The following is a 25,244-nucleotide window of genomic DNA, read 5'->3' on the forward strand; positions in this document are numbered from 1 at the left end:
TTGATTTCTTTACTTGTAAAATGGGAGTGTGGGGCAGTTGGGTGAGTGCAGGGTTTAGAAACAGGAAGCTTCTTCCTGAGTTTAAATATGACTTCACTGTGTGACCCTAAGCAAGTCACTATTTGCCTCAGTTTCCTCATTTGTAAAATGAGTTGGAGAAGTAATGTCAAATCACTCTAGTATCTTTGCCAAGAAAATCCCAAATGGGGTCATGGTCAGACCAGATGGAAACTGGACAATTAAAAAATGGGGGTCAAACTAAATGACCTCTAAAGTACCTTTTGTCAGTTTCCTTTCTTCTTGATTTCTCCACAGCCTTTGGCAACACAGTTTACTCTTTTCCTTAGTTTCCTCTCAAGGTTTTCAGGACACTAGTCTCCTGGTTTTCCTTCTCCTTCTCTGCCCTTCCTTCAGATCACTCCTTCTGCGAATGTCCATTAAGGTTCTGCCCTGGCTCCTTTTTTCTTGCTGATCTCATCAGCTCATAATGCATTTAATGACAATCTTTAGGCTAATGATGTTCACATCTACCCCTCCTGCCCCAATCTTGCATTTTCAGTTACTTTTCAGACATTTGGAATTGAACATCCAGTACACATCTTAAATTCAGTATGTTCAAAACAACTCATTGTCCTTCCCTCTAAGGCCTCCCTCCCTTCTCCATGTCAACAGAGGGCACTAGCATCCTTGGTCCCTCAGACTCCCTAGGCCTTTCACTCTCCTCTCTAAGCTGCCAAGGCCTGTCGACTGCATCTCTTGAAATTGCCTCCTTTTCTCCTCTTGACACTGTTGCCATTCTAGAGTAGACTCTGACCACCTCACACACCTTTGATTATGGCAATAGTTTGCTGGTGGGTCTGCCTGTCAAATATCCCCTCACTCCAATCCATCCTCCAAAGTGATTTTTTAAGAGAAAAGGTCCAATCACATCACACCATCCCCCAACCCTTCCTCCCCTTTCCCTTCCTAATACTTCCAGGACCAAATGCAAAACATGCAGTTTGTACAAGCCCTTCACAACTTGGCCCCTCCTACTTTTCCAGTCTTTTATACCTCACTCCCTGGCATGTATTCTTCCATCTGATTGCTCCATCTCATTTCTGGGTATTTTCTCTGGCTATCTTCTCTGGCTGCTTTGCTTTCCTTTTCTGCTCCAACTAGTGATCTCCCTAGCTTCCTTTGAGTCCCAACTAGACATCTTCTACAGGAAACCCTTCTCAATCTAGTGTCTTTCCTCTTTAAATTTATTTAACCTATGGTTTATTATATATATTTTTTACATGTTGTCTCCCCTATTAGATTATAACCTCCCTTAAGAAAAGGATTGTCTTTTGTATCTTTTTTGTATTCCCAGATCTTAGTTTAGTGTCCAGTACTTAGTAGATGCTTAATATTTATTGATTGATTCTAAGGACTAATACATTAAACATAAACCTTCCACATACAAGAAATGAATTCTTCCAGCTTGTGAAATAGTTTGTCTCCTCCAGTATCCCTACCATCAATTTCCCCTTCTTGCCTTTTTTTTTCCCTATACAAACCCAAAAAACTTAAATCAAAAAAAAGAAAGCTTCACATGTCTATTTTGAAAAGTGTTTACTTACAGTTTGAATAAATTAAATTGCAAAAAAAAAAAAAAAAAAATAGCTATGGTATAGCCCAAACAGAAATGATTAAAACAAATACAATATGAGGGTTGATTTCTGTGCTGCATCAGTCATAATGCATGAATCTAGAAAATTTCAAAAACAATTATATTTCTATGAAAAGGGTGTAACAGCAGTTACTTATACTTAAAATACAGGTTTCCTGACATGCATTTCCTGAGTGAATCCAAACAATTGTTTTTTTAGGAAAAAAAACAAACAAAAAAAAAACAAGGAAAATCTGACAGCTGAAGTAAAACAGTTCATGGCTTCTAAACAAAAGAATCTTTTTTGTTCTTTTTACTGAGAAAATCAAAGCTATGCTACAAAGTACAGGAATTTGCTATTGTCAATTTTTATTATATACTTTTTTTTTTTCTTAAACCAAAGGAAAAACATCATAAATGGAAAAACCTCAGCCTAATCCCAGGATATACCAATTTACAAATATGTCACAAGACCTTTTTTTTCATGTAGCACATCTATCTATAACTTTCATGTGTATCAGTGCATGAAAAAAGGAGGGAATTTTTCATGCTTCTGAAAGCAAAGTTTTAAAGGCTACTTGTTTCATTAGCAGACTTTTGTGTACAATTTCTTTCATTTCTGCTGTCACTCTTGTTTACTATTGCCTGCTCAAGTATGTGTTTGCTGAAGTGACCAGTGCTTTGTGGGAACACTGGGACTTGAATATAATTTTAACTCAAGTTCTAATGTAAACCAACTATTTTGAGGACTCAAGTCCATAGGTCTTCTGGGTTCAAAGACACAAGTTTGTGCCAATCAGCCCACTTTATCTATGTCTGTATCTATATTTCCAAATCTGCAGATTAGGCCAAATGTAGAACACCCAATTTAAGCATCTTTTTTTTTTTTTTTCTTTCGAAAAAGCCAAGTCACTCTCCGTGCTAATTTATGCAGTTTCTAATTATGAAAGATTTTTCCAGTGAACAGATGAACCACAGTTTGTGTCTAAAAAAAAAAAAATAAATAAATAAACCTGCCGAATGTTGCTAATACTAAAAACAGATTAGTTATCACGGGAGGAAAATATATAATCTAGATTAAATTGCATATTCAAAGGAGCATATAAAATGTTTCTTAGTGATAAGTTCGTTTATTATAGTACTACACACTAGAGAAACATTTTAAGAAAATCCTTCCTGATTATCCTTAATGTGGTTAAAAACAAACAAATCTTATACAATGTAATTTGCATGAATTCTGTTTTACAAAGCATTCTACTAAATCTACCAAATTTAATATTATTTTTGATTAAAAAAAGAAAAGATTTGTTTCATAATGTTTTTCCTAACCTTGCAAATCCCTGCTCTCTGCTAGTGACTCAAAGCATCCACGCAAGGGATGTTACACTACTGTGCTACTCTAGCAAATACACTCTCAGATATTTTCTATAACGAAGATAAATAGAAAAGGAAAGTTAATGTACATGTTGCTGTATTTTACAATGTTTGCATCCAAACTGTAAACTAACATAGTTTGAACCAACAGTACCTCAGTAATACAAAACATCTCTTAAGACACCGAGGATGAGTGATTCAAAAAACACAGAAATGAAGGCATTGAATTAATTCTTTCTTCAAAATATATAATCAGACACAGAATATGGAAGTCTGGAATGGCACCAGATTCCTTTGCTTGACTCTTCCAGATTTTGTTCAGGAATTTTTGTTACAATACAAAAAAATTTTTTTTTCCCAAAAAAGTCTTCATCTTAATGTAAATGATCAAAGCAGAGAAATTGTAGACAACTGGTGGAAAAAACCTGCATCACTTAGCTTATAAATTTCGTGCCATCCTAATGCACGTTTATTAGTCTAGAGGTCCTTGGAATATGAGTCTGATGTAGCCTTGTTCTCCGGCCAGCTGGTGTGCACAAAAGGGGCAGGCCGCATGGAAAGTGTGAGTGCCATGAGGAAGTGGGATCTGGGACCAGTAGGCAGTTGTTTTCTCTGAACACACGTGCCCACAAGGGCTGAAAGCATGAGTCGGAGGGCCTGCATCCACATAAAATCCAGCTTCACAGCCAAGCCAGAGTGGGACATAGGGGCCAACCGACCTACACATGGGACATTCCCGGTCCTTCCCATCTCTCTCTTCTTTGTTACCCCAGTTGTGATACCCATGAACATGGCCACAGTTCAGATACACCCAAGGCTGCTTTTCATCGACAACATCTTTCCTTTTCATACTAGGAAAAGCAAGTGTATTGAACCCCACAGGGCACTGGGGCCGAGCAGCATTAATCTCCTGCCTCAGAGCTTCCAGATGCTTGACTGTGGGCGTGTGGGAAAGGCCTTCTGCCGTCCGCCACAGCAAGGTGGCGCCACAGAGATCAATCAAAGAGCCATCCTGTAACTGGTTCGTTTCAATTTCCACCTGGGTGGGAAAGGAAAAGAAGAAGCAGGGTTAATTTGGCTTTACACATAACTATTTCAGTTTTGGATGTGCTTAGAAAGAATACTAAATACTCCCTGACTGCTCTTTAGGAACTTATCAAAATCTTGGGGCAGTCGTAACAAAAAAAAAAAAAAAAAAAAAAAAAAAAAAAAAAAAAAAAAAGCTTAGAAATAAAGATGCTTTAATTTGAGATAATAAATGCTTTTTTTTTAAACTGCAAGGTAATGGTAGATAATTGAAATGTTAACAATACTTTTAACTAGATAAAAAACTATAGGCAAACGATATGAAAATCTCGGAGTAAATGTAGCTAGGGAACATAGAACAAAACAGCATCTAGATCCTTTGTAGCATTCAATTTAGAAAACTAGATTTCAGAATGACTAAATAGGAGAAATGTAAAAGAAATAAATGTAAAATGGTGAGTTATCATCTAGTATCATATTTAATATTTTTATATTTGACATATAATTTATATAAATCTCATGCAATCTTGTGTTAAGTGTGAAGAAGCAGTTTTGTTTGCAAGTGTAAGAATTCATTTATTTCAAATTATTATTGATAGCTGATTTCTTCTTGATTATGAAAAAATGAATTAAAAAGTTCTTTCTGAACTTACCATTTTCCCTCTTTGCTGAGCTGATCTGGTTTCACGTAGGCTGAATACATTTCCACATACTGAAATTTCTCTCCATACCCCTGGTTTAGAGTCTTCAGTAAAACCATTGCGTGGATGCATAACAAGAACTCCATTTGTGGTCAAACCATCCATTTGTCCATCTGCAGTCTTCCACTTGGCAGCCTTTTCCTAGAAGAGCAACAATGAAAAAAAAAAAATCCATTTATCTGTAATTATAAATTATAAGCTGGTATAAATATAAAGCCTGATTCAGGAAAATTTTTTTTACCCCAAGAAAGATGTTCTTTGATGAGTCAAATCCTGCAGCATATATCCTGGCTGTGAAGGGGGGATTCCGTTCACATATGATTCTACATGCAAATCTTGAGATAGTACTTTGCACTGACTGTGTATCAGAATTGCTTTGACTTCCAGGAACTGTATCAGTTACCACAAAATCAATGGGGCTTTCAGTAGATCGTCCAATCTGGGGAAGAAATAAAAGATTATAAAATCTCTGAAGAAAACTCATTTAACATAATGGAGAACAAAAGGATCAGAGCAGTAAATCTCTCTAAGTTTCTAAGGCTCAGAGTTACCACTCTCAGAAATAGGATCATTATGTTCTTAGAAACCAACAATTTTGGAAGAATATTTCTGATACAGTAATTGATTAAGAACATGGATTTAAGTATAGATTTGTGATTTTGAATTACTATACGAATTGTCTGGAATATTTCTAGAATACTAAAGATTAGTCCCTTTAAACATCAAAGTTTTTTAAATGCTGAACATAAATTTAATATGCATTCTAAACAATTGTATTCCTTCTTAAAATATACTGACTATAACTGAACATTTAGTATCATTGCTGAATGTAGCCATTATGAACAGCAATATGCACTATTATGTCCTCAGTCTATTGAGAAATCTTTAGGAATGAGCCCTTACAATCAATGGCCATCAAAAACCATGCTTTACTAGTGTATTTTCTATTTCTAAAATATGTTATGGATAGAGAAGTCAAAGAGCTTGTTAGAACTATGTAGAAATTTAATTTGGAAGGGAGCCTACAGAAGATTCCTACATCATGGCAATGTCATTTTCAACTTAATTTCAATTTAAGGGCTGCCCCCATTAAATGACACCTTGAAACACTTTTCCAATTGAGTTAATATCCACATATTTGTGTTAGTCTAGTTCATTAGTTCACACCACGAGTCAGTGTTTTAAAAGTTGCAAAGTGAAGATATTAGAGAAAAAAATGATTTTCCAACTAAATCAAGTATTTGGAAAAGGTATTCTTTGTCTCTCTCTCTCTCTCTCTTTTTTTTTTTATTAAGCATAAATATACTTTAAACAAAATTGTGCTCTTTGGGTGGTGGTTATCTTCATGAAAGGTATATAGGTTTTCATTGTATCTTTTTGGAATATTGTAAGAGCCCTTTAAATGGGCGGCACCACAGCGCAATAGGAGATTGAGTGCCCCAGGAAGTAATCTCTGTGGATATAGGACTGCCCTGTGAGTGGGATCCTGTCCATATTGAGATAGCTTCGTAATGGGTGAAGACTCTCTTGCTGGTTGGCTGTGTGTGTGACCTCACAGGCCCTTTATAAGCCCACTGCAGACAGCAGGCGCTCTCCTTAACCTGGCTCCTTAGCCTGGGGTAGCCAAGCCAAGCTGATGGATAGCAGAGAGGTAAGAAGTTTGGTAGAGAACACGTGGGTCTTCAGACCAGGTGTTCACTAGGGAACTGACAAGTCAGGGCGTTATGTAGTAGGTATAATAAAGGCTTTTAAGATTACACTTGGCTATTCTTGAGCGTGTTACTAGTTATTAAATTATAGATTCAAGAGATCGTGTCCAGAGACCTTTGAAGGCCTCAGAGGAGGCGAGCCGGGTAGAGTTGACACTGCAAAGGTCAGTGGTCAAAGGTACTCTGTTGGGCCTAGGACAGACTATAATTGTAATTGCCAGGAGTGCATGTTACAGAATATGAAGAACTTCAAATTTCTGGTTTATAGGTATTATTACATAAGATATCTCTCTTTATTATTTCTATCTGGTATACTTGAAGAAATAGTACAAGGCTTTTACAAACTACACTGATGGTTCCCAAGTTTAATAGATCCTTTGTGCCAAAAATCTATTATGTTCCTTCCAGGCAGTGAAGTTAATGACAAGGATACAAAGGGAGAAATGAATAATCTCTGTCCTTAAGGAGTTTATATTTGATTAGTGATTGTATATATACAAAGAAGATATTTTTTACTTAACACACACAAAATAAATACAAAGTGATTTTTTTATATGGGGGTGGGTGGGAAGACTGAGAAAAGACTTCATGCAGAAGTTAAGCACTTGAGCTGAGTTTTGAATTCTAGAAGGTGAAAGTGGGGAGGGAATCTACTTTAGGCACAAAGGACAGAAAGCCTATGTAAAATTCAGAGATGAAATATGAAGGATACAAAAAAACTAGTATGGCTAGACCACAAAGTACAGAAAAAAGCTGGATAGAGAGAATGGGGCTAATGTGGGAAGGGCTTTCTTTAAAAGTCAAACAGGGAAATCTGTATTTCGCACTGGTAATAGGAAACCAATGGAAATTACTGAAAGAGAGACAGGAATAAAAGGGAAGGGGAAAAGGTGGAGAGAGTTGTAGATAAAACAGACTTAAGTTTCATTTTAGCTAGAATGAGTTTGAGATAGCAATGGGAAATCCAATTTGAAATGTTCAATTGTTAATGATGGGCAATTGGAACTGGATATAGATTTGGGAGTCATTTGCACAGAGATAATCGAATTTGACATGAATTAATGAGATTATCAAAAAGCAGGAATGCTGAGAGAAGATATGATAGTCCAGGACTGAGTTTTAGGAAACACATAAAGCTGGAGAGCTAACAATATCACTGATGCTCTAATAAGGAAACCCAGAAGGATCAGAAAAGTAAAAGGAGAACCAAGATTGTAGTTTCACAAAAACCTAGAGATTAAGAAGGATGGAGATCAAGAAAAGTCAATGGATCTGGCAGATCCAGTTAAGTGAGGATAGTGGGACTAGTAACAGGGGAAAGCTTGGTATTTTGTAATCAGAACAAAAAAAAATCCTAGTAAAGAAGGAGAAACTGAAAAGGAGGGAAGGGGGGAGAAGGAGAGGGAGAGGGAGAGGGAGAGAGGGAGAGAGAGGGAGAGAGAGAGAGGGAGAGAGAGGGAGAGAGAGGGAGAGAGAGGGAGAGAGGATGGGATAAGGGGTGACTATAGAGGTGTTTATCTTGGCAAGAAAAGCCACCCCTTATCACAGAGTTGAAAAAAAAGTAAATTAATAAAATTAATGAAGTTACATATCAAAAAGAAAATGGGTCTCTGCAAAACATCATCAAATTCAAAAAGTGTGTGTTAGAGGGAATACTAGTTTTAAACTATACCTGGAATATGTTCCTGCTGTGACAGGAAATAATAGAAGATACATGGCCTAAATGATTGAGAATAATATATATACTTCTTTTGCCAACTATGGAAATTACAATTGGAAGCTATATTTAGCAGACTAGAAAACTTACTGGTCCAAAAAGACAGCCAACTCCCAGAAATATTAAGAGAAATTCAATTCTTCAAGGCACAGACTAATGCATCAGAGAAATTTACACTCTGACAAAATAGATTGTAATTAAAAAAAAAATAACTACTTTGATGTAGAAATGTCTGGTTTTCCTACCAGCAAAGTCACAACGAAGCATTTATGTTAGGAAAAACTGAATTTAAAAATTATACTGAATGGCATTTTAACTGGTTGCCAGTGAAAAGCTCCAACATTAAAAGTTAGCACCATTGTGCTGATGATAGTATATCAACATCCAAATCTTCATTGAGCCTGCTATTTTTTGATGAAAACAAGAAGGCACATTAAAGAAGTACATCAGATTCCATTCAGATTCAAACATTTACCTGCAGAGGATGTTTTAAGAAAGGGCCCAAGGGGCAGCTAGGTAGCACAGTGAATAGAGTACCAGCCCTGAATTCAGGAGGACCCAAATTCAAATATAGTCTCAGACACTTAACACTTCCTAACTGTGTGACCATGGGCAAGTCACTCAATCCCAATTGCCTCAGGAAAAAAAAAAAAAAAAGCCCTTAATTCACTAGATGTGCATTCTGAAAAACTTCAAAAAGAATTTTTGGTATATAATAAGGTTTATTTTTTATTTCAAGAACTTAAAAGAATTGTTTCATTATTTAAGAAAAAAAAAAAAAAAAAAAAAAAGGACATTCCAACCAAAGTTAAGGATGACGATCTGATGAAATTTATTTTCTTAAGAAAAAAAAAAATGCAGTCTTAGAAATACCTGGAACATATCAGTGTTGCTGTCATGAGTATATTCAACCACCACGGTCTGAGCTCGAGACAAAGTATATGATATGCTATGTTGGTCCTTATTGCTTATTGCCTAGAAAAGACAAAATAAGACAGACATAATTGTTCTATAAAATAAATTTGGCTTAGTTTTTGTTTTTCTTCTGAAGTTCAGTTCTAATAGGGGCCAATAATAGGATTATATCAATTGTATAACTTAATTCAATTCCCTTGATTTGATGAGGAAAAACATAAAAAAATTATCTGGACTAATCTGTGGGATAAGATAAACTCTATAAATACAAAACCAGCACCACAAACACCACAGTATCCTACAGACACACAATACCCTAGCATCTTTCTACATATTCCTTAGGTCTTTAGAATCACATAATACGGATTTTGAACATCAAATGAGATAGTTTAGATGTTAGCAAGGCAATATATGCTAAGTCACTGCAATAGCAGATTTTAGAAAGAATAGATCAAAGCAGTATAACATATAATATCATGCAATATTATAAATTAAGTAATCTAAACCAAAACACTACATAGATATTGAAAAAAAAATTTTAATTGTTTTTAAAAGGAAGATATTCAAAAGTCATTGAACAAGTATGGACTAAATAAAAATATTTTTGAAACCAAAGGATAAAGTTGGAATAAAGGACAAATAAAGAGAAATTAAAACGAAAGAATAAAGTTGTAGAAAAGCAGATTTAACAGGTTCTTTTAAACATGTTTTTAGTCTCACAGATGTTGCTATGAGAGACACACAGTGATGCCAAATGTTAGCCATATGCTGGCTAGACATAAAAAGGTACATAGAATGATTAAGCATCACAAAAGGAAATGAACATGATGCTGATGTGACCACAATTCTAACTTTTCCACAGCAAAGAAGCTCATGAACAAATGTTTCCTGATTAAAGCTTCAATATTACACATTTATACTTGGTCTCAATATTATGGCTTTCTGTAAAGGATAAAACATTAAGAGGACAAAATTTTATAACATTATATACAAATTTTAGGGTCAAAACTTGATGACAAAATTACTTATTAACACAAAGAAAAATTCGCGTTATTTTTCATCTAACTCTACTTTTAGGGATGGTGATGAAAATTTGGTCAAATTAAGTTTTGGTCAGGTCTTATTGAGCTGAAAGCTAAGATTTTAAATGCCAGTCCCAAATCCCCACTGCCTGAGTAATAATAAGCCCCTTTCTTTATTTGGCAAGCATTTGTGCTATAAAAAAGTTTTTATGTGCTAGAAATAGGGAAGAGGGACAATAATGTGAATGCAGATTAAATAAAAAAAACAGAATAAATACAATACAATGAGGAGTTGGGGGAGAGGGAGAGCTTTATCACCCAGGGGGACAGGGATAATTCTTATGTAGGGATAGACATTTCCAGAGTCTTGAATAAGTCCAGGGACTCTAAAAAGCATAAGTGAAAAAGAAAAGCATTTCAGGTACAGGGAACCATATGGGTGTCAGAGGCATGAAAAAAAAGGTTTGTTGAACAAAGACTGACAGAAGCTAGTTTAGATATGCATGGGGGGAATTATGATTATACAATAAACCTGGAAAACCAGGGTGAAGTTCAATTGTGAAGGGCTTTTAATGCCAAATAGAGGAGACTGTCTTCTAGGCAACAGAGAACCAATAATGTTTCCTGAACAGAAGAATAACACAGTTTTATGCTTTAGAAATATTAATACAGCAGCTGTGTAAAAAATGGGAGAGTAAAGAGACTGAAGGCTGAAACCCCAATTAGTAGGTTATAATTGTCCACATAAAGGTATTGGTTATATGAGTGGAGAGAAAAGGACAAATATAATAAATATTTTGGAATCAACAAGTTGTGGCAACTGATTGGTTATCTGGGATAGAGGGAAGAGAAGTTACAGATTAAAACTGCAAAATTTGGTGACTTAAAAAAAAGGATGGTGGTGACCTCAACAGACACAAGGAGGTTAAGAAGAAAAGATAGTTTAAGAAAGATTTAGGGAAGGATACATCTATTTTAGACAACCGTATTTGAGAAACTGTTGCTGGTAACACGGGATTAGAAAGCAGGAGTGACTAGGGCTGATAGGATGATAATTGAACCCATGGACTCTGATGAAAGAGTAGCAAGAGAAGGTGTTGAAAGAAAAAAAAAAAAAAAAAGCAGGTTGGGGATCATCTATAGGCATAGGATTATGGGATATGCCTTAAACAATGATCCTGGCAAAGGAGATTGAAAGGAATGTCAGATAGGTAGGAGAACCAGGGAAAAAGTCACATCAACAAATCATGTATCTTTCTGAATTCAAGAAAAAAAGTGAAGTGTCAACAGTTTCAAAAACTAAAGTGAGATCAAATGAATGAAGGCTAAGTAAAAATAAATGGCTTTCACCATTAAGAATTGGTAGTTTTGGAAAAACAAATTTCAGTTGCATTACAAGGGCAGAAGCCAGATTGTAAAAGAAATTAAAAATGAGAAGAGAGGAAATAGTCACAATCAATTTAGTTCTTTCTACCATATGTGAGGATGTAATTTGTCTTATGTTTATATGCAATAGGAAGAAGCCAGTAGAGATAGAAAGTTAGGAGGGAAATGAGGTTAAGGGCAAAAGAAGAGGAGAAAAGGAAAGGAAAAGAGGCACTTCATCAGACTGACCAAAGAGAAGAGATTAGAGACAATTTCAAAAGGTTTGATGACATAGAGAAGAAGGAAAGAGGAAGCTCCTGGTAGATGGTCTTTATTTTCTCTTTCTCTCTTTTTTTTTTTTTTTTGCTGAGGAAATTGGGCTTAAGTGACTTGCCCAGGGTCACACAGCTAGAAGTGTTAAGTGTCTAAAACCGTATTTGAACTCAGGTTCACTTGACTTCAGGGTTAGTGCTCAATCCATTGTGCCACCTAGCTACCCCTCTATTTTTTCAATAAAATATGAGACAAGGTCCTCTAACAAGGAAGAAAGGGGTGATGTGGGAGTTGAGAAGAGAAGAAGGTTTGGAATAGATGCTATGACTGAATTTGCTACACAGTAAATTTTGTAGTTGTTGTTCGGTTGTGTCTGATTTTTCATGACTCCATCTGGATGTTCTTGGCAAAGATACTGGAGTGATTTGCCATTTCCTTTTCCAGCTCATTTTACAAATGCCTTATTCCTAACCAAGCCAAACAGGGGTGAAATGACTTGCCCAGGGTCACACATAATTTTCTGAGCCTGGTTTTGATTTCAGGCCTGGCATTCCATCCAGCACCTAGCTGCCCAAATAGTGAATTAGGAAAAAGTAAATTTGATTATCTTATAGGAATAAGTAGGTAACAGACATTTGTATAAAGGCCAATGAGCAGACAGGTGATTTTCTCAAAAAAATAAAAAATAAAAGATTCATAATTCAGCAAAATGTGAATAAGTGAAAAGGTGGTGGTGATAATTCAGGGTTGGTATTTTACAAAAAAACAAAAGCATGTTTGATAACAGGACAAGAAGAAAACACATTTAAGCATAAAGGGCAGTGTATAGCTAAACTGCTTAATTATAAGATCAAGACTAGGAAATAAAAAATGAAGCCAGAGTGGAAGTTTAAAAAACTATTGAATAAAGAAAGGCCTCTAGTTCATGGAGATGAATAGGCATAGAAAGAGTAAAATAAAAGGAGAGATGGAAGTATACTTTATGGTCAGACAAAGGAATTTCATAATTATTCCTCATTGAAAAGAAACATGATAATGGGTAGCTCAAGATTCATGATTCAGCAAAATGTGAATAAGTGAAAAGGTGATGATAATTCAGAGTCATTATATTATTGATGAAAAGAAGGTCATAGAAGAAGAAAGAACCTAAATAACTCTTTCTTAATTTTTTCTTTCCCTGAAAAGCCTTGTAGGAGAGCTTCCAGTTTTTAAAAAATTTTTGCTATTAGTGCTAAAATCCAATATGCCTACCCAAATACAGAGAGGAATGAAAGGTAAGAGACTAATAGTATGACAGAATGTATACAGTGTCAGAAATGGTCACTGATTGGGGTGTTTTTAATGGGGAGGGGAAAGGAAATGTTTTGTTTTATTTTCAAGGAAGGGCTCAATCTGGAAGCTGAATATTAAAAACAAAAAAACAAACAAAAAAAAAAAACCAATGTAATAACTCCAGTTTGATTTTTGGTATGAAGTAGATGGATTTATGTTAATTATGAACTTAGTGATAAGCTTGTTAGAACACAGAAATCTTATCTAAGCTCTTCCTTTATACTGGTTCACACCAATATTCCTTTAACCTTTCCTATATTAAGATACACATAACTATCTAAGCTCTGAGAAAGGAAGTATGAAGTAGAAATGTGAAAATGTTAAAGAGAATACACTCAACTCATACTTCAAAGGATCTGTGATTCAGTCTGTCAGACAGTAACATTTCCATGCCTTAGCAGTCTGGACTTCCTAAGTTGCTAAATGGACATATACACACCACACACACACTCCCCCCCCCCCCCCTCTCTCCCTCTTCCTCTCCCTCTCCCCTCACTTCCTCCACTCTCCAGGTCTGTCTGTCTCTCTGCTTTCAAACTTAGACTGGTCTTCTGATATAGAATCTGCAAAGAAGACCACAGGCTAAAGTCTTTCAAGTCTTACCAGAGCCTCCTGCTGTTATATAGTCTTTGAGAGCCCTGGGGTATTTCCTGATAGTGAACCTGGAGTTCACTATGCCATGAAGAAGAATTAGAATGGGATAATCATCTCAAACATATTTGAGTTCCCCACCCAAAGTTCACTTTTCCCTTTCATACAGAAATCTAATTACCTTTGCAGCTTGAGGGGTACAGGCAATATGCACAGTGCTGGGCTTCACCCCATTTGCCTTAGGTCTTTTAAACAAAGCAAACCTACTTTTTCTCCTTCCTCTATCACCATTTGGGAGTGACCCATTATACCTGATGGAGAAAAAAAAAAAGTTAAGTGACCACTTGTGATTATAACCTTACTATTTTTTTCCCTAGCAAAATAAATTCTCAATTACCTCCTAAGTTGTTATCTACAGTCAGAATCTTCTCCCATCTATAGATGATTCCCATACCAGATGCTGACAGGAGGGAAATGGGGGAAGTGAGGGGGGGGGGGAAGAATCTGTTAACTAGGCTTGTCTTATTTCACATTTACAGAGAAATAACTTTTGGATTATCTATTGTTCTTAATTAATGGCACCTCTCTCCCTTCACCATCAAAGATAATCAAAGGTTGATTAATGGCAGAGCAGCTATCTACTTATGACTCACTTTTTAAAATATGGTGACTGTTTCCATGTGCTAATACAACCTTTAAAAGTACAGTACGTATTGTTCAAAATAGACTGCTTTAGTTGTGGAGCAAAAGCTTTAAATAGCTGAACTTTTAAAATAAGGAATTTTTAGATGTGTTAGTTGAAGAAAATTAACTCTCCAATGCATACACATAGTGTGCTGGCAGAAATATATAAAACAGGCTACCTATTTAACTGAGATGCATGCCAACTAGAAGATCTCTCTATGGACATTTTTTTTTTTTCCTATTGATATATACCCTGTTCCCAGAATCAGTGGTTTTTAGAGATCAGGCTAATAATATTCACAAAGGGCCAAACAAGAAAGACCTTCAGAATGATCTCCTTCCTCCCCTGTTTTGACCTGTGTTTCATCCTGAGCTGCATTGCCCCAATATTTGGCCACTTGGTCTCATCTGTTTCTAAAAGCTTAATATGAACCTGTAGCAGAGGCCAAAGACTACAAAACCAGAAATGTTATCTTAAGCTAAAGAACTGAATGTTGCTCTTTGAATACTTGACTAATTCAGATATAGAGAGGAAAAGATGACTGTTTAGTATGGAAAATGTATTTTTGAATTTCTGAGATTGTAATGATAATTTAAAAAATGTAAATAATACATTACATATATGCAACAATTATTCCAGAAAATCTCTGCATCTTTTATACTGGGGGATTTAATCCATTAACTAATACACCACTAGATGTGGTTGGCACCAATGTATTGCCATTAGTTCTGATGCAATTCCTCTATCCCTTTACTAACCTCTCAAGTTCTGACTCATTCCTCCCCCTTAAGAATCCGTGTTTTGTCTATCCCAAAATTGTACATCTGAAGCTCAAAGTATTTTCCCAAACAGCAATGGCATAAAATTAACAAGCCTTTCCAGTTTTATTTTGTCACTTTTAGATTATAGGGGGAAGCATCACTTTCATTTTAAAGAAAGGAGCATCTTATACAGAAGTGACTGCTATGGTGGGAGATCAAGAGAAATAAGAAGGAAAAGATAACAAAATGTTACTTGGAAATGAATGTGATATGGAAAAATATATGGGCTGAATTTCAAACTGTTTTTCAAATGGCTCTTAGCTCTTCTGCTAAGGGAGTTAAGACTTCACACAATTTCTCAGAAGTGAGCTATGTCATCCCATCACTAATAAGATTTAAAGTTGAAACAGTATACTATTATAATAAATTCAAAAGATAGTTTAAACGCTATATGTGATAATGCTCAGAAGTTTTAGATGTTAAAAGAAGCCTAAAAAACATCTTATCTAATTCCCTCTTTTACAGAAAACTAAAACCTACAGCAGGGATTCTTATTTTAATCTCTCATACAGTCTGTCTGGTGGAACCTCCATTTCCAATTTCATGAACCCCAGGTTCAGAATCTTTGGCCTATAGGAAAAATGACTTCCTCAAAGTAACAAAGTGACAGAGGTAGGATTAAAATATATCTTCTGACTTCCAGCATTAGAGTCATCTTTCCATCATATTACATTGCTTTCTCAATGACTAATATTCTCTGTGGCACTGAACATTTTTATACACAGAACATCTGTACCATTCTGACTGTTACTGTAGATATTTGGAATATCTGAAGTGATTTTCCTGTGGAAGTTGACATTATGTAGAAGGACTGGCCTGCTCATAGTTTATTTGGTCAACTGATTACAAGAAGAAGAAGAAATAAATAAGTGAATTTCTTCCAGTTCCTAAATCTAAGGAGTATATCAATGAGATATATAGATGAAATGCCATTGATATATTTTTCAGACTTAACAAAAAGAAAGAAAAATGGGTTTTAAGCATCAAAAGCTACTTTTTATTCACAACAGTCATGGAGCTAATTCCAAAGTGAACACAGGCAACCTCCTTTAAAGGACAATAAAGAAGTAAGAACCTTGCTTTTGTGAAAGGTATTTATAATATGGGAAAGCGTATGGATCTTTTGCAAAATTCAGTGTAGTAAATCTTTTAATCTTGTGGTGGGTAAAAGAAGGTAACAAGGAAAAGCTTCTAATAAATTGTTATGTGGCCTTGGTTAAAGTATTTTGTTTCCCCATTTGTCAAATATGCCTTATTTATTGACAATATGAAGTTAGTGTCTATATGGCATTTTGAAAGCCTTAGAATAAATGATAGTGTTTTCATTTTTATAGCAGTCTGATCCAATAATACTGTTTCTAGCTTTAGCGATTCTACAGTTTCAGTTTTTGCTGGATACTCTTGTGTTTATGAAGTCTTACCCTAAGACAATGAGTTCACCATATTTAACTGGTGACTTAGATGGATGATTTTCTTGATCAGGAGAAAACATGAGCTTAGTTTTTTTGTCTCAAATCCTTGTGCACTGCTCAGGAGCCTGGGGACACCTTTTGCATTATTTCCTATAAGAAAAAAGAATAAATTTTTCATTAATGGTATGTAAAAAAATGAATTTCACATGAAATGAGCAGTTTCATGTAAGTCTCTCCAGGCCTTTCTGAAATCATCCTGCTGATCATTTCTTATAGAAAAATATTTCACACCATTCATATACCATAACTTATTCAGCCATTCTCCAACTGATGGGCATCTATTCAGTTTCCAGTTCCTTGACATGACAAAAAGGACTGCTACAAACATTTTTGCACATATTCCAACTTTTCTCACAATTTTCCCCCTTCTCTCCACTAACAGCTTTCATCACCTCTTATATGGACTGCAGTAGCCTCCTAGTCCCTTCCCATTCCAATACATTCTCCACACAGAAATAAGTGATTTTCCTAAATTCAAAGACTAATTATGTCATTCCATTCCATCCTTCCCACTGTGCTACCTCCCCTCCTAGTCTCTCTCTCCTTTCCCCACTCCTACCTTCTCTGTATGTCATTTAAAGCTCTACTACCTGGTTCCATATTGCCTTTTAGTCTTGTTACACATTAATCTTTTCCATGATCCCTACAGGTCTAGTTCTGCTAAGTATTCTTCACATCTGAAATCCACTCCTATCCCCATGTCTTAGTATCCCCAGTGCCTGCAATGTTCTTTCATCCTTACCACTAGCTCCTGGCTCTTGGTCTCCTTCCAGATTCAGCTTGAGAGATACTTTATGTATAAATTCTTTCCTAGTAGGTTGTTTTTTATATCTTTATTTATGTGTATGTTGTCTTTTCTGTAAAATGTAAATTCTTGAGAAGGGAACTGTTTTACTTTTGTTTCTATTTTTAGCACCTACCTTCATGACTGGCACACAGAAGGCACTTAAATATGCCCTTACTAATTGACATCTAGATCGAGCCCTTTGAGCTAAAGAAAAATTCTGATGTAAATGATATAACCAAAAATAATCTGATTAAAAATAAGATTAAAAATAATCTGATAAAAATCTCAGGATTCCTTTTGTGTCTTTGATTGCCACAAAACTGTTTCAATGTTTTAAACATTAAAACATAAGATAAGAGAGAAAGGAAAAATGAATGATTATCAACTCATATAATCCCACTACAACACATATGCTCAGATTGTTCATTTCAACTGGGATTGAACTAACACCTGAAGTTCCATACATCTATCCTTTCTCTAGTGTCAAACTTATCACTTCAATTTCATATCTTAACTCTTTTTTTTTTTTAATTAAACTTTTTTATTTTCAAAACATATGCATGGTTAATTTTCAACATTCACCCTTGCAAAACCTTGTGTTCCAAATTTTTTCCTTTCCTTTTCTCTTCCCTCTCCCCCCCTACACAGCAAGTAATCCAATAAATGTTAAACATGTGCAGTTCTTCTACATCTATTTCTATAATTATCATGTTGCACAAGAAAAATCAGATAAAAAAGAAAAAGAAAATGCAAGCAAACAACTAAAAGAGTGAAAATACTATGTTGTGATCCACACTCAGTTCCTTAGTCCTCTCTCTGGGTGCAGATGGCTCTCTCCATCACAAAACCATTGTCTGAGAAATGCATGAGGAAGATGCTTCATAAAATGCAGCACTTACTCTACCAAGGAGTAAGATGGGATTTCATAAGAAAGATTATTAGAAAAATTACCTACTTATCTGAAGGATGAAAAAATTAATTTTAATAGTACAGAAAACCTTAGTAATTCATCATGTTACATCAGAAAATTGTAAAACTGCAGAAATATTTCACTTTTTTCTTGGACCTGACATACTCAGAATACCAATTTAGAGAGTTATATTATACATATGTACATATGTGTGTGTGTGTATGTGTATATATATATATATATATATATATAAAACATCTCCATCTCCGTGGTTAACATCCTCAAGAAATACTATTTGCTAATGCAATCAAAAACTATATTGGCTAGATTGAGGTTTTCCTTTAAGGAAAATAATTGGATAATCAAAGAAAGTGTATAAAGAAGTTTTTTGGTGAGATGCTGAAACAAATTTAAATACCAAAGTCTTTCTTTTCTTCAAGAAGTTGGATATCAGGGTCTCAAAAAGAATACTATCTCTCTTCAAACAATATATTAGACAAAGGATTCACTTTGTTCACACTGGTTAAGCAGTAACAAGAAATTTAAAGAAAGGAGCATCTTATACAGAAGTGACTGCTATGGTGGGAGATCAAGAGAAATAAGAAGGAAAAGATAACAAAATGTTACTTGGAAATGAATGTGATATGGAAAAATATATGGGCTGAATTTCCTATCTCACACCGCCACGGTGGCTGGCTCTTCTTAGCTTCTCCACTGAAACTAAGACTCCAGAAGGCCTCTAAGAAAGCTAGCCAGGGCCCCAGGCAAGGAAACTAGATTGTGAAGGAGATAATAAAAGGATTTGGATTTTAACACCTGGCTATTCTTGTGGTGATTGCTTGGCTGAAAGGAAGGCTGCTCTAAGACCTCCAAAAAACCAAGGAGAACACTATAAACCTATCTGCCAATTTCCTCAACTTTAAAAGGGGGATAGTACTAGGGCCTACCTCTCAGGGTCAAATGAGAGAATGATTGTAAAATGTTTAGCACAGCACTTAGCATCTAGTATGCAATATGTAAATGCTTATTCTCTTCCCCATCTTCCACATTGTGCTAGGTTCTGGAGATACATATAGAAAAATTATGACAGAATGAGCTCATATTCAAAATGGGTGGGAACAATACATATAGAAAAATTTAACTCCAAGGTTAAGTGGAAAGAACCCAATGTGATAAATACATTTTCTTTAAAATTAAACTAAAAAACTTATTATTTCTGATGCTGAATCATTTGTAGGCTATAAGAACTTTGGTGGCAAGAACTTAATTTTTCTCGTCTTCAGTATCAAGGGTTCCTGAGGAGTCAGGGATCACAGCACCTGCAGAGGAAGGCACCCCGTCACAATTCCACAAAAGTTGTTTTCCTAGACTGTGGTAACAGAGGCCAGGTAAAAGCAGGATCAATGATTGAGGAAGTAGAGAAAAGGAATAATTGCTATTCCCAATGTCTGAGAGCATTTAGTGGCAGTTGGTCAGTGGTTCATTTTAGTTTCAATAGGGATGTTGTATATTCTTTTTCTGCAAAGATTGCTTCCCTCCATTTTGGTTACAAGGGTGAAGATGGAGGCAGAACCGATAGTCTGTGGGGTGAAGGGGTGAATGGGGATGTAAGTAGACTGCCATTCTTAGGTTTTGGGGCTCTAAATACTGGGCTATCCCCACGATATTAAAGAAGGTGGTCGTTGAGGTGGGTACTTGTTTCCCTCAGGGAGCCTTGCCACATTCAATTTAGGGGGTTTGCCTGACTCATGAGTGGCAATTGGCAAACTGGTATTGGTGGTGGAGGAGATGGAAAACTGTTTCTCCATAAAGATTGCTCCCCTCCCCAACATGGTGCTGATGTGAGGAGCAGTGCTATTCCTAGGGGTTGTAGGCTTCTTGTCCACCAAAGGCAATTGCCATTGATGGTAGCAAGGATAGAAAACCCCTTCTTCACAAAGGTCACTCAATGATGGCTATAGAATCATCTAGTTCAACAGCTCCTCACTTTATATGGAGGAAATTGAGCCCCAGAAGAATTTTTGTTCATAAAGGTCTTTCCTTTAAACTTGAAGCTAAACCTCTCCATTTGTGTAGTCCCTCCATTTTTGAATATGAGCTCTTTAAAGGCTGGTTGTCTTATATTTATCTCTAGCACTTAGCACAATTAGGAAGGGGGGGAGATAACAAGTTTATGGTTTATTGTTCAGCAGTTATTCATTCATATCTGACTCTTTATGATCTCATTTGGGGTTTCCTTGGCAAAGATACCAGAGTGGTTTGTTCATTCTGCAGATCATTTTACAGAAAAAGAAAACTGACGCAAATAGATTTAGTAACTTGTCCAGTGTCACACAGCCAGTACATGTCTGAGGTCAGATTTGAACTCAAGAAGAGGTGTCTTCTTCACTCTAGGCCTGGCACTATCCACTGTACCACCTACCTGCTACATCAATAATACTTAAAACTTTTAAGTTTTTTGTACTATGCTTGACATATTACAATCACTCTATCAAAGAATCAATAATTCTAACTGTAGCTTCAAAGTTAAATTCAGCTGTTTTCTTTTAAGATTCTTATTTTTTCATTAGTAACAGCTGGAATTACAGATTTAGAATTTAGAACCACAATGGAGCTTAGAGGTCATCTATTTTAATCTTCTCATTTTACAAATGAGGGAACTGAGTCCCAAAGAGATTAAATGACAATCCCACACAAGTAGTAAGTGGCAGAGTTGGGATTCAAAACCAGATCTTATGACTTCAAATACTACATCATTTTCGAATGCACCACTCCCAAAATGAGTGGTTTATTGGTGTTTATGTATAACAGAAATTACTGACTGAGAAACAGTGAGTGGGATGTTTCACTATTATGTGAATGACATCTGTTTTCCTGCAATTTTGTTAAAAGTAATGCTACTGCCCTCTTTGTAGTGGCCAGAAACTGGAAACTGAATGGATGCCCATCAATTGGAGAATGTCTGAATAAACTGTGTTATATGACTGTTATGGAATATTATTGTTCTGTAAAAAATGACCAACAGGATGATTTCAGAAAGGCCTGGAGAGACTTACATGAACTGATGCTGAGTGAAATGAGCAGGACCAGAAGATCATTAAATACTTCAACAACAATACTATGATGATCAATTCTGATGGACAAGGCATTCCTCAACAATGAGATGAACCAAATCAGCTCTAATAGAGCAATAATGAATTGAACCAATTACACCCAGCGAAAGAACTCTGGGAAATAAGTATGAACCACTACATAGAATTCCCAATTCCTCTATTTTTGTCTGCCTACATTTCTGATTTCCTTCACAGGTTAATTGTACACTATTTCAAAGTCCGATTCTTTTTTAACAGCAAAACAACTGTTTGGACATGTATACATATATTGTATTTAACATATATAACATGTATTGGTCAACCTGCCATCTGGGGGAGAAAGTGGGGGGAAGGAAGGGAAAAATTGTAACAAAAGGTTTTGCAATTGTTCATGCTGAAAAATTACCCATGCATATATCTTGTAAATAAAAAGCTACAAAAAAAAAAAAAAAAAAAAAGAAAAAATTAACACCATTGCTTTCTATTATTGAAGGAATCCTACCTTAAAACCAGATCACCACTTAAAGTGGGCATTTTTCAATTTTCAAGGAATATTTCAAAGACCAGATATAAAGATATATAACTAAAATAAAATCTGAAAATTTTCAGATAAGTGTTATATCCTTGATTTGGGGACATATAAGATGAAGGTAAATATAGATTTAACTGAGTTCTAGATATAAATAAACATAACTAGGCATTGGAGGGAAACTTCAGAGTTTAGTAGAGTTTAGTTAGCACCATACTACATTATTAATGAAATAAAATTCAATTTATAAGAATTTTTATTTTAAAAAATTTTGGGGGACAGCTAGGTGGCACAGTGGATAGAACACTAACCTTGAAGTCAGGAGGGTCCGAGTTCAAATTTGATCTCAGACACTTAACACTTCCTACCTGTGTGATTCTGGGCAAGTCCCTTAATACCAATTGCCTCTGCAAGCAAAAAAAATTAAAATAAAATAAAATAAATAAATTGGGTGGTGGGAAAATAGAAAAAACAGTTGTCTCTTCCCAGATAAAATTAAGTGATTTATTCTTTAATCCTTTTTTTTTTTTTTAATTATACAGTATCAGGGACACTATTATCTTAAAAAAAAAAAAAAAAAGATAGGAGTTAGTGTTCTCTTCTTTAAATACACAAAAAGGACCTGTTTTGAGAGGAATCTCTTTCAATAGATTGTTATGTATCTTTTAGAAAATATGTTGTGAACTATTCCTGTTTCAGTTCTTAAAGGAAAAAAACTAAAGTTCTACATCATCTTGAATGAGATAAAGAGGAAAAAAATTTGAGTATTGCCAATTTTCAAGCAGAAAGAACTCTAAAAAAGAATACTAATCAGAAGATCTCTCCATATACATACTTTACTTTCCTCATATAAAAAAATGCTTCAGTTTTTTTTCCTTATTTATCAATTCTGTTTTGATTGTGAATTCTAATATGTTGTACTGGCAGAGATGTACAAAAGAACAGATCCTGAGCCAATATTTATGGCTAAAGATCTAGATTTGGAATAAATGATCAATGACTCACTAAAATCTGACAATGCTTCTAATACACCATCATTAGACAGCTACACAAGAATAAGCTTCAGAGAATAACACAATCCTTTCATATAATGATTGATAAAATGAAAATGGCCAACATCAAGTCCTAAATTGTGTGAAAGAAACAAATAACAGTTTAGACTGGGGGGAAATAGCTTTCAGTAATTTCAATCAATTTATTAAGCACTACACTTTTTTGTCATAAATCACTTTTTGTCCTCCTTCAGGATACTAAGAGAATTAATATGAACAATATATAAAACCCTAGGAGGATATAATTTATTTCTCTCCCTAAAAGAAAAGGCCAGTTTATATATATGGGTGTGTGTGTGTGTGTGTGTCTATTTGATATATTTAAAATCCTGACATATTTTATACAAATTATGAAATTAACATTCCTTACATGGTTCCTGCATTTTCATCTGACATCAGAGATCTACCAAGGCAGCTAGCAAGGTGATACTTAAAGATAAGCCATAGAACACCTACCTTTATAGCTCCCTATTAACACATGCTAGACAAAAAGAACCTATTCTCATTAAAATACCTAATTCAAATAGCCTAAGTAGTGCCTAACTACATTTGAGATCCAAGCCTGACTCTCTGCTCAGTGTTCTTTTACTTAAGCAATTCATAATGTGTGGGGTAGGACTGGGTAATACAAACTAAGCAAACACTACATTATCCTACATTCTATGGCCTGAAATCCGAAACCACATCTTGCTTATTATTACTTTGTCCCCAAGGAGGTATGTGGCCAAAACCCGAAAAGACGGAAGTGAAAGGAGAAAGAACTGTTTTTAACAAAAGCCTTATAGTTATAGAATATAATTTCTTAAAAGAGAACATTTTATTACTCAAAAGCATGACTGAGCTGTAACGGTATAAACTATTAATTCTGTCACTTAGTGATGGTAACATAATTTCTTCCAAAATAATAAAATTTAGCAACTCACAGTTCAATCAGATAAAAAAGATGCCACACTCAAAGGATGAATACACATTTCAATCTTTAAAAAGAAAACTATTAACCACATTATTAATATAATTTTAGTAAGTCCTGGCTTCAGAGTTAAGAGGAAAGGGTTCATGCTGGATACAAAATGAATTCACATAAATCCTCAGCATTTTTATACATCACCAACAAAATCTAATAGCAAGAGATACACAATCAAATTCCATTCAAAACAACTGTCGAGAGTATAAAATATTTGGGAATCCATCTACCAAAGAAAAGTCAGGAATTATATGAGCAAAATTACAAAACACTTGCCACAAAAAAAAAAAAAAAGATTTAAATAATTGGAAAGACATTAAGTGATCTTGGATAGGCCGAGCGAATATAATAAAGATGACAATACTATATTATCCCAATCAGACTCTCAAGAAACTATTTTAATGACCTAGAAAAAAAATAACAAAAAAATTCATATGGAAGAACAAAAAGTACAGAATTTCAAGAGAATTAATGAAAAACAAAAAAATCAAATGAAGGTGGCTTAGCTGTACCTGATCTAAAACTATATATAAAGCAGCAGTTACCAAAACCATTTGGTATTGGCTAAGAAATAGACTTGTTGATCAGTGAAAAGGGTTAGGTTCACAGGACAAAATAGTGAACAATTATAGCAATCTAGTGTTTGACAAACCCAAAGATCCCAACTTGTGGGATAAGAATTCATTATTTGACAAAAACTGTTGGGAAAACTGGGAAATTAGTATGGCAGAAATTAGATATGGACCCACACATAACACCATATACCAAGATAAGATCAAAATGGGTCCACGATTTAGGAATAAAGAATGAGAACAGAAATAAATCAGAGGAACATAGGATAGTTTACCTCTCAGACTTGTGGAGGAGGAAGGAATTTGTGACCAAAGGAGAACTAGAGATCATTATTAATCACAAAATAGAAAAATTTGATTACACCAAATTAAAAGCTGTTGTACAAACAAAACTAATGCAAACAAGATTAGAAGGGAAGTAGCAAATTGGGAAAATATTGTTACAGTTAAAGGTTCTGAGAAAGGCCTCCCAAAACATATAGAGAACTGACTCTAATTTATAAGAAATCAAACCATTCTCCAATTGATAAATGGTCAAAGGATATGAACAATTTTCAGATGATGAAATTGTAACTATTTCCACTCATATGAAAGTGTTCCAAATCACTATTGAGCAAAGAAATGCAAATTAAGAGAACTCTGAGATACCACTACACACCTGTCAGATTGGCTAAGACGACAGGAAAAGATAATGATGAATAT

The 25,244-nt window shown here is 35.1% G+C and overlaps 1 protein-coding gene across 4 annotated transcripts in view; it reads right to left on the minus strand.

Moving 5' to 3' along the window:
• Positions 1-1,581: 1,581 nt before the first annotated feature.
• The window catches only part of PELI1 (pellino E3 ubiquitin protein ligase 1), a 56,741-nt gene continuing 33,078 nt past the window's right edge, over positions 1,582-25,244 (minus strand). For all 4 annotated transcript variants that reach the window (XM_074287045.1, XM_074287048.1, XM_074287046.1 and 1 more), the window contains exons 2-7: positions 16,586-16,726; positions 13,840-13,969; positions 9,034-9,135; positions 4,976-5,173; positions 4,687-4,875; positions 1,582-4,046 (exon numbers count right to left, since the gene is read on the minus strand). In XM_074287045.1, the coding sequence (XP_074143146.1) occupies positions 3,480-4,046; positions 4,687-4,875; positions 4,976-5,173; positions 9,034-9,135; positions 13,840-13,969; positions 16,586-16,656 (1,257 nt within the window). In that variant the 5' untranslated portion in view covers positions 16,657-16,726 and the 3' untranslated portion in view covers positions 1,582-3,479. The remainder of the gene's footprint in view (positions 4,047-4,686; positions 4,876-4,975; positions 5,174-9,033; positions 9,136-13,839; positions 13,970-16,585; positions 16,727-25,244) is intronic.

Source organism: Sminthopsis crassicaudata, chromosome 2 (assembly GCF_048593235.1).
Source record: "Sminthopsis crassicaudata isolate SCR6 chromosome 2, ASM4859323v1, whole genome shotgun sequence".
In the NCBI taxonomy this organism is placed as follows: Eukaryota; Metazoa; Chordata; class Mammalia; order Dasyuromorphia; family Dasyuridae; genus Sminthopsis; species Sminthopsis crassicaudata.